At 40.5% G+C, this 10,470-nt stretch overlaps 1 protein-coding gene across 1 annotated transcript in view; it reads left to right on the top strand.

The window, feature by feature from the left end:
- Positions 1-4,243: 4,243 nt before the first annotated feature.
- The window catches only part of LOC109935499 (dual specificity mitogen-activated protein kinase kinase 6), a 77,276-nt gene continuing 71,049 nt past the window's right edge, over positions 4,244-10,470 (top strand). Inside the window, exon 1 of the mRNA XM_048611100.1 lies at positions 4,244-4,425. Coding sequence (XP_048467057.1) covers positions 4,244-4,425 — 182 coding nt within the window. The remainder of the gene's footprint in view (positions 4,426-10,470) is intronic.

A 10,470-nucleotide genomic window follows, 5' to 3' on the forward strand; every position in this document is an offset into this window, starting at 1 on the left:
GGGGGGGGGGGGGGGGCTTGTGTCATTGAATTGCTGGCGGCGACAGATGCTTCCAGCTTTTGTGAGTTGGAGGCGATAAATGGTCAATTCACACAGACATAAGAACATTTTTCCATGTTTGACAGAGTGCCGAAGTCTAATATTAGCATCCTGTTTTTTGCTTCTCTGCAAAATCCATGCTAGAGTGTTACAAGTGACGAATAATCACTAATATTAATGCAATCGATGAAAAGACACTTATGGTCGAGTTTAGAATTCGATATGCAAATATATTATTCATAGCGTTATGTATTTCAATCGAAACGTAAGTTTGTCGATCTATTTTGCAAATTAGTAAATGACTTTAATTGCAATTTCGTATTTGACTGATGCATTTCGACTTTTTGTTTCGACGGACTGCATGTTTGTGCTAAGTTAATATATTTAAATCGGTTTTAAAAGAAACGCTTTCAATGCAAATTACGGTGGCGTGCAGTTCCTCATGGATTCAATGCATTTAAACGCTGACCCCCTTTACGTAATATATTAGCACCTCGATCTGTTTGCAAAAAAGCACCCTGAGCTCAGTAATCGGAATGCAAATACGTCAGTGACCAGCTGAACAGCAAAATCCAGCCTCAGGATCCTCTGTCTGCAAAATGCAAATTCAGTGTGTTCAGCTAAAACAGGAAATGCAATCAGCTCTGCAAGCCTTGAAACTTAGCACTGACATTGCAAAGCTCAAGGTGCACCACTGCATTTTGCATTAAGCACAGGTCTTTTTGCATTCTACCCAAATATCGCTCCATATATCTGTGCAAACCTTACCTCCTTTTGACAGCGACATTTTTTTTCTTTTTTTCCCCTGCTGGGAGGGGAGGGGGAGGGGATCACAAAAGACTTTGCCTTTTCAGCTTTGCAACAAAGATGCAAAAGCTTGCTGCCTCCAAATTTTCATCCACCTGGGAATCCTGAGCGATTATTTTGCAGCTGCGAGCTATGCAGAGGGAATGGCCGTTTGCATAACTCGGAAGCAAGCTGCAAACAGCGGAAGATTTGCAAATGCAAAAAGCTGTTCGGTAATTACGGAGCTGCAGCTACATGATCGGCCGGAGCTGAGTTCACCAGCTCCAAACTTCTCAGCGTGTCATCACGTTCTTCCTGCTAGAGAAGATAGCATTGTGGGAATTGTAGTCCACATTTAGAAGGAACTTTATTTCAAACCGAGGGAGAATCTTTCATGCAATATACTTGTAGCTGCTGCACGTTACTTTGCAAAATGTTCTTTTTAAAAAAAAAAATCGAAAAAATGTACCAGTTAACATTTTAATATACAGTTGTTGCCTGGGAATGCAGGAGATGCCGAACACAACCCAGTCCAGAGTTCAGACCTCAGCATAGAGGCACAAGTATTCATAAATGTCAACTGTACTCTCGTTTCAATTGCTAGTGTTATTTCAATCCCGTGCCTTTTGTTACTTTGCATAGAGACTTGTGCAGGGTTTGGTTTCGTACCATGCAGTTCGGGACAGTGTGCCCAGGCCGGTACGTGTTCCTGTTTACTTAGAATTACTTATTATTTCAGTGGCAGTGTACTAGTACTTTGAGTACCATGTTTCTTATTTGCACTGCTTCGTATTGCATTTTACATAGAAAACTGCATTTCAAAAAATAAATAACCACTTGAAAATTCTCCGATGTGGCGTCAGGGTCTCTTAAACAGCGGGTTTGACACAAGAAAACGCTTCATAGATCCCTTTTTTGCAATATTAATAGCAAGATCTTAAGCGTGAGGCAGAAATGAGCCATTTTCTGTGAATTTAGTGTGCTATGCTATCTGGTCTGATAGGGACATAATTGGAATCCCCTAAACTGGTGAGTTGTTGGAATCATCCATGCAGCGAGAGTTAAACAATATGCAGTTATTTTCATTTTGCTGTTGCGCGTTGTCCAAAAACATACCTGTAGCTGCAAACGTGAAAATTGATTGCAACTAATGTTCAGCCTGGGCAGCAAGGTAGCTATTTCTACCCACATACAGACTGCATTTAAAAAGCAAAATTCCAAAGAAGAAACAGCACAACCTAAGTTGTTGCCATGACAATGGTCTGGTTAAAATCAAAGCCAATATTAGAGCTTTTACACACACCCTGCACCTTTTCAACCATCAAGAGAGTGAAACCAAAATGATCTTCAACAAATCTCTAATAAGGTGCTCGTGTAGTGACATAATGGCTGCCAAATAACCACAATTAAACACATTTACTGACTTTCTTACCAGTCAACTTTATGAGCATAAATCAAGATTTGAAAAGAACTCGTCATTACACACCATTGTATTCAATTAAGATGTTAACTACACTAGTCCACTTAGTGGTACAAATGTATTTTAATTATGCTGTAGAAATAATCGTCAGTCTTTTATTTAATGGATTGAGTTTTCCACTCATTTGGGTAATTGGACTGGTACATAAAGTTCTCAACAAATTAGGGAGTCCATTCAGAATTTCACGTGGCATTCAGGAACCAATCTGGGAACCTGAGGTGTCAGAAAGGAGGGAAAACCTTTTGAACCAATATATTATTCTCACGACATGTTTGATTACAGTAATTATTAAATATGTTCGTAATGTCAAATAATGGACAGTACTGGATCAATCTTTACTTGCATAATTTGGCAATTTATCTAATGTTGGGTAATTACAGATCTATGAACTATCCCAGTTATCCATGCAATTACAGTAGTAGCACACTTTGCACCTAACTAGAGGTGTGATTCATGCAGCATCTCAAATTTGTTTTTCCCAATTAAATTTAATACCGAAAACTTCAGTAATGCTTAGCTACACTGATTTATTATCATATTTTCATGCACACAGGAAAATAAGGTTATAAGTGAATTGTTACATTGAGTGGAACTACTTACTGCCTTAAGAGGCTGTTAGCTATCCATCACCACACAGTGGTGTCACACTGCTATAGCTGAGAAATAAAACAATTTTTAAAAACCTCAGCAAAAAAATCCTCTTGTAAGAGATTCATTTTGGATACGTTTACGTAAGTACAGCTATTGCAAAGTAAAACACAATTAAATTTTTAAACCTGGACTGCAGAAAAATGAAAAGCTACTGGATGGTGTTCCCTGTTGAAATGTTAATATTATATAAAAACATAAATGAAAGTGCTGTAATTTAGTTGGATTTGATTCGATAGTTTTTCCTGTATTCAAAATGTAATTCAACATGGGCAACTCGTGACAGTAACCACAAAAAATGTTGAAAGCTGTGCTTGCAGAAATATCCTCAGGAAATCACAATCTGAATATGCCTCATAGTCATTCAGAAATAAAAGGTCCACTCCTGAGTTTATAAAATGTGTTTTTTTTTCTATTTAGTTATTTTTGAATGCTTTTTGGGACAGACAACTGGCAGCTTCCTATTTGATAGCATTTGGTGATGAGACTGTGGTCACATTTTTTCACCCAGAAGGTGATAAGGACCTGATCCTGAGGAACCTCAGCTCACTGCTGGGAGGGTTGGTAGAGGCAGAAACTCTGAAGACATTTTTTGTAAAAGTATTTGGATTGTCACGTTATGTGTCTCAGCAAATGTGTGATATGCCTTTAAGGAACATGCTTATAATAAAAAGAGCATATAATTGTTCGTGACCTAACAGTATAAAGCTTTGGGCCAGGTGGTGTAATCTGCTGGAAGGCTGAGCTGCTGGAGGCCTCGTGCAGTGCAGTGGTAAGGTCTTTACCTCTGAGCCAGGAGATCTGGGTTCAGATCCCACCTGCTCCAGAGGTGTGGTCATAACATCTCTAAACAGGCTGATTCGAAAATATTAAAGAGAAGATTCGGGTGGTCATTGCCAGGATCTGGAACTGTTCTGTGGTGCAGTTATAGTGTCCCTGTCTCTAGACCAGGAGGTCTGGGTTCAAGTCCCACCTGCTCCAGAGGTCTTTATTAACATCTATGAACAGGTTGATTCAAAATATGTATAAATCTCCCAGTCTCCATCTTAATGAGCTCTGCTCCCTTGAAGGGGGAGGGAAGCATGCCATAGTACATCCAAGTTGCTTAGGTTGTGTTCAGACACACAAATATCTGTGACTGTACTATACATATGTAAGTACCAGCAGCTGAAATAAAAATACATGGAGTTCTTCAGCACTGTGTGCCCAACATCTCACATTTGTGCTATGGGAGCTAACATAAGCGTGATAACCATAGATCAGCTATCACTCTATACACTCTCATCATGGATGTCTGCTGGAAGAGCTGTGACCTGCAAAGCTGAGCGTCTCATACATGAAGATGGGAATCAGCTAGGTAGTTCGACTGTCCAGCACAAACACGATGATCCAAAGGCCCTCTCCTGTGCAAGAAGATTTCAGGAGTTCTTGTTGATGATGTACTCCACACCTCTTCATCACCATAAACAAAGGTGAGTTCAGGAAAGGTGGAAATTTAAGTAGGTGAGCTATGATCTTATTGAATAGTGGAGCTTGTTGATTAGGGCTATATAATTTACTCCTAGTCCTTATTCTCCTCCACTAACTCATACTGTAGACACAGAAGGTAGTCATTAGCACAAAACACCATTCCATCTGCATGAAAGAAAAACAGCAAGTGCCGACATGATTTTTAGTTTAATACAATGCAGATAAAGCTGGATTTTGTTCTATTCAGCTTATTCTTTCAATGAGTAACTTAATATTTCTGATCCTGTGGTTGGTTGGAATGTGAATGTTCAGTAGGTTTGGGCCTGCGTCAGAAAAATTGGGGAACTGTGTAAAGATCTGATCACAAAGGCTCCTAGTGGTAAGACCAAGAGCAGCATTGGAGAACTGGCAGTGATTGTCTTTCTCAGCCCCTCTCCTGCTGGGAATACTTCTATAATGCAGGAAAGTCATGGGGACCAAAATGTGAACAGTAGCAAGAACATTGTTGCCAAACAGCAATATTGGCAACTTAAGATTTTTACTGAAGAAATTTGTTTACAGTGAAGTAATAAAGGAGAACAGCATTTTGCTTCCTCAAAACAAACTGTATAGAAGAGGAACCAAAATAGTAAAGCCACTCCATGTGAAACAGATGCGTTTAGGAAGAAAAACATATACCAGAGAAATACAGGCAAGTATGAATAAGTAAATTTTTATTGTGAAGTAATTTAAGGAACAATGGGAAATAAAAGAAAATGGAACTGGGAAATGGAATGAATAGGTGAGAATAAATTGGTAAAGACTGGTATAGAAGTGCAGATCATCAACTCAATTACTTTTGACTACCGCTGTTGTTATTTACATATGCATAGTCCAATCACAAGCACTTGTGTACCTGGACTCAGGCTACATCATGTGGATGTACTGTGGCATGCTTCCCTTGACATGTCATGCTGCAAGAGAACAAAGCTCAGCAAGATGGAGACTGAGAGAGTTGTAGGTTGTCTGACAAAGCGGATTTAATTTAAGGTAATGCCATTAGATAAACCTCTTTCACTGTCAAAACAACACATGGAGTAATACTATTGACACTTTCTGAGTAACCCAGACAATGGATTGAATCCCACCATGGCAAATCGTGAAATTTGAGTTCTGGAATTGTAAGTTACTATAATGGTGACCATGTAACCACTTTAATTATTGTGAAAATCCTATTGCCCTTTAGAGAAGGAACTATCTGCCATCCTCATTGGTCTGGTCTATTTGTGACTCCAGGTCCACACAATGTGGTTGACTCTTAACTATGCTCTGAAGTGGCCTAGTCAGCTACTCAGTTGTATCTAACAACTACCAAATCTGATAAAAGGAATGAGACCAGACAGACCACTTGGCATTGACCAAGGCACCAGAATTGGTGATGCCACACGCCACATTGTTGATCCTGCAAAATCCTCATCACTGAAATCTCAGGGTTTGTGCCAAGATTGGGAGTGGTGTTACACAAAGCTGCTGTCAAGAAACAGTCTGACATAGCCATTCTCATGGAATCATATAATGGAATCATAGCTTACAAACAATGTTCCAGATACCACCATCGCCAGAAGTGACAGCACAGAGCTATATGGTCAGAAGGGAGTTGCCCTGCGAGTCCTCAACATTAACTTTGGACAAAATGAAGTCTTATGGCATCAGGTCAAACATAGGCAAGGAGACATCCTATTAATTATCATGCACTGATGAAGCAGTACTCCTCTATGTTGAACACTGGTTAGAAGAAACACTGAGGGTGGAAATGGCACAGATATACTCTGGGTGAAGGACTTCAATGTCCACTGGTGCTGCTCCTGGCGTGCCCTCCTGCACTCTTCATTGAACTAGATTGATCCCCTGAATTGGCAAAGTAGGGGATATGCTGAGCACCACTGCTGACTAAGCTGGCTGAGTCCTAAAAGACATAGCTGGCACATTGGACAGGCAGAAGGTGGTGAGGGAATCGACACGAGACAAAAGTTGACTTGACCTCATCTTCTCCAGTCTACCTGTAGTTGATGCATCCATCCATGACATGACATAGGAGTGAGCACTGAACAGTCATTGTGGAGACAAAGTCCTGCTGTCACATTGAGAATACGCTTTGTTGTGTGGTCCTACCATCATGCTGAATGGGATGAATTTCAAACAGATTTAGCAACTCAAGATTGGCCATCCACGAGGTGCAGTGGACTATCAACAGCAGCACAATTAAATTCAACCACAATCTGTAACCTCATGGCCTGGCATATCCCCCACTTTAACATTACTGTCAATTCAGGAGATCAATCCTAGTTAAGTGAACAATGGAGGAGTGCATGCCAGGAGCAGCACCAGGCCTACCTAAAAATGAGATGTCAACCTGGTACAGTTACAAGACAGGACTATTTGCATACCAAGCAATGTGAGCAGCAGGCTATAAAGTCTAAGTGATCCCACAACTAAGAAATCTGATTTTATCTCTGCAGTCCTGCCACATCCAATTATGAATAATGGTGGACAATTTATTCAATGAAGAAAGAGTCTGCATAAATACCGCCATCATCAATAATGGGAGAGCCTGGCACATCAGTCCAAAAGATAAGCATGAAACATTTACAAGCATCTTCTGCTAGCAGTGCCAAGTGGATAATCCATCTCATCCTCCTGTAGATGCAAGCCTTCAGCCAATTCAATTCACTCTATGTATATCAAGAAACAGCTGAAGACGAGATGTTGCAAACACTAAGGACCCAGATGACATTCTAATAACAGTTCTAAAGCCTTGTGCTCCAGACCTAGCTGTGCCCCTAGACAAACGTTCCAGTACAGTTACAACATTTGCATCCACCCAGCAATGTGGAACATTGGATAGGATATACCTGGGCACAAAAACAAGACAAATATGATTCCTCCAACTGCTGTACCATCGGGCTACTCTCAATCATCAGCAATATGATGGAACATGTAATTTGCAGTAATATCAAAGAATACTTCCTCAACAACAACCTGCTTACTGATTCTCAGTTTGGGTTCCACTAGGCCCACTCAGCTTCTGACCTCATTACTTGGTCCAAACATGGACAAAAGAGCGAAACAGAAGCGAAAATGGGGGTGATTGCTCTTGACATCAAGGTAGCGTTTAACGAAGTGCACCAAGAACAATCCCTAACAATGGAGTTGAGGGATTTGGGAGTAAAATCTCTCCATTGATTGGAGTTGTTTCCAGTACAAGCGAAGATCGTTATGGTTGTTGGAGGTCAGTCATCTCAGCTCCAGGACACAACTAGAGGAGTTCCTCAAGGTAGGGTCCTAGGCCCAGCCATCTTCAGCTGCTTCATCAATGCCCATTTCCTCATCATAGCAGGGGATGTTTTCTGATTGCATAGTGAACAGCACCTCTCACAGCTCCTCAAGATACTGGAACAGTCCATGTCCAAATAGACCAAGTCCTTGACAATATTCCATATTGGGCTGATAAACAGCAATTAACATTCACTTCACTCAAGTCCCAGACAATGACCATCTCCAACAGGAGAGAATCTAACCATCGCTGCTAGGCATTCAATAATATTATCACCATTGAATTCCCAACTATCAACATTTTGAAGTTTACCATTGACTACTCACGAAACTACTGTGGCTACAAGACAAATCAGAGGCTGGGAATTCTGTGACAAGTAAATCACCTCCTAACTTCCAGAAGCCTATGCAACAACCAAAATGCGTGAGCCACGACTATGATGAAATACTTGTCTGGATAGGTGCAGCTCCAACAATATTCGAGAACCTTGACACAATCCAGGAAAAAGCAGCTGTTTAATTGGCCCCTATCCACCACCTTCAACATTTATTCCCTCATCACTGAAGCAAAGTGGAAGCAGCGTATTTCTATTTGGAAGATATATTGCAGTAACTCACCCAACTCTTAGATAGTACCTTCCACCACTACCTCTGTGCAACTTCTAATGACCTAGAAGGATAAGGGTATCAGTTGCATGGGAGCCCCACCACCACTTACAAGTTCCCTTCCAACCGCCTAACAGTCTGACTTGGAAATATACTGTTGTTTTTTTCATTGTCACTGGCTCAAATCCTGGAATTTCCTTCCTGGCAGCATTATAGGTTTATACCTGCCCCCCATTTTCTGAAGTGGTTCAATTAGCATGCTCCTCACCACCTTCTCAAGGGCAATTAGAAATGGATAATAAAAACTGGTCTAGCCAGCAATGCCCACATTCCATGAATGAATTTTAAAAAAAACACATATTAAGGCAGTCATCCTGGGAAAAAAATAAACCATCATGCACTATATTCAGAGAAGCACAAGAGGGAGACATTTTTCATTTTCATACAACAAGATTAACTTTACAATGCCAAATGTTAAGCAATACAGTTTGTGTTGAGATGGCACCTGGTGCAAATGTTAGAGAGGAGGCTTCTACTTCCTTTATGTGACAAATATTAAAATTCTGTCTTCATTTCAGCAACAGTGTGATTTTTGGACAAAGGAGCACTGGACAAACATTAACTGTTTTTCTCTCTACAGATGCTCCCAGACCTGATGAGTTTCTTCAGCACTTTTTTGTTTCAGATTTCCAGGACCCACAGTTCTTTGATTTTATTTTAGCTTGATTTTCTTTCCTGCACCTCATGCCACAACCAGGTGAGGAAAGGAAATGATCTCCCGTCTTTTAAAACCTCTCTTGGTCAATTACAATACATTGATTTCAGCACACAGCTTTTATACCTCTATTAAATTGCAGTTAACTGAATCAAACCAAAAGAGCCCAATTCCAAGGTTATTTTTGAGTGAATGAGAGACAATTTTATTACCTATTACTGCAAAAAAAATTGAAATGCAATATTCAACACACATCAACATAACGAAGATAATGAAAGCAAAATACTGTGGTTTCTGGAGATCTGAAATAAAAACAGAAAGAGCTTGAGAATCTTAGATCTAGCAGTACTTGCGGACAGCAAAACAAAGTTAATGTTTTGAGTCCCATGACTTCTTCAGAATTGTACAGGGCTTTATAGCATTTGAGCATGAGCTGGACTAGTTATTGAGGACAACACACTATCATTGAGAAGGAGAAATGGAAAAGAGAACCAAGGAAATGATGAAGGAGAAAGATTTTGAGGTTTGCTGGGATACAACGAAGGAAAAGGCAAGGGTAAGGAATAATTAAAAGATTTACTAAGAGTTGCCAATAATAGAATCGGTATGAGGGCAGGCCTGTTGCTAGAAGCATATATGGGAGCCAGGAAATCAGTGAATTAGTGTGGTATAGGAAAGAGGCAAGATTAGAATTTGAGGTGCACTCAGGTACAAAGTCAGCAAAGGAGATTAGTGATGGAAGACATCAGAAAGTATGGGTGTGGACATGGTGGGGGCTGTCATATGTTGAATGAATTGAAAGAATGCTGTTTCAGGGAAATATGCAAAGAATGTATTCAAGAAACAAAACCTCCAAGAGTTCGTGAGGTTTCATCATAAAGGTATAGGGGCAAATAAACTATCAACTCGCTAAGAATTTTTACACAGCACCTGCCAACCCATGACCAACCCATGCAATTCTGGTCTCCCTTCTATATGAAGGATGTTATGAAACTTGAAAGGGTTCAGAAAAGATTTACAAGGATGTTGCTGGGGTTGGAGGGTTGGAGCTATAGGGAGAGGCTAAATAGTCTGGGGCTATTTTCTCTGGAACGTCGGAGGCTGAGGAGTGACCTTATAGAGGTTTATAAAATCGTGAGGGGCATGGATAGGTTAAACAGGCAAGGGCTTTTTCCCAGGGTGGAGGAATCAAAAATTAGAGGGCATAGGTTTAAGGTGAGAGGGGAAAAGGTATATGGGGGACCTAAGCGGTGACTCTTTCACACAGAGTGTGGTGCATGTATGGAACAAGCTGACAGAGGAAGTGCTGGAGGCAGGTACGATTACAACATTTAAAAGGCATCTGGATGGGTACATGAATAGGAAGGGTTTAGAGGGATATGGGCTAAATGCTGACAAATGGGACTAGATTTAT

Source organism: Rhincodon typus, chromosome 23, assembly GCF_021869965.1.
Source record: "Rhincodon typus isolate 14 chromosome 23, sRhiTyp1.1, whole genome shotgun sequence".
Taxonomy (NCBI): Eukaryota; Metazoa; Chordata; class Chondrichthyes; order Orectolobiformes; family Rhincodontidae; genus Rhincodon; species Rhincodon typus.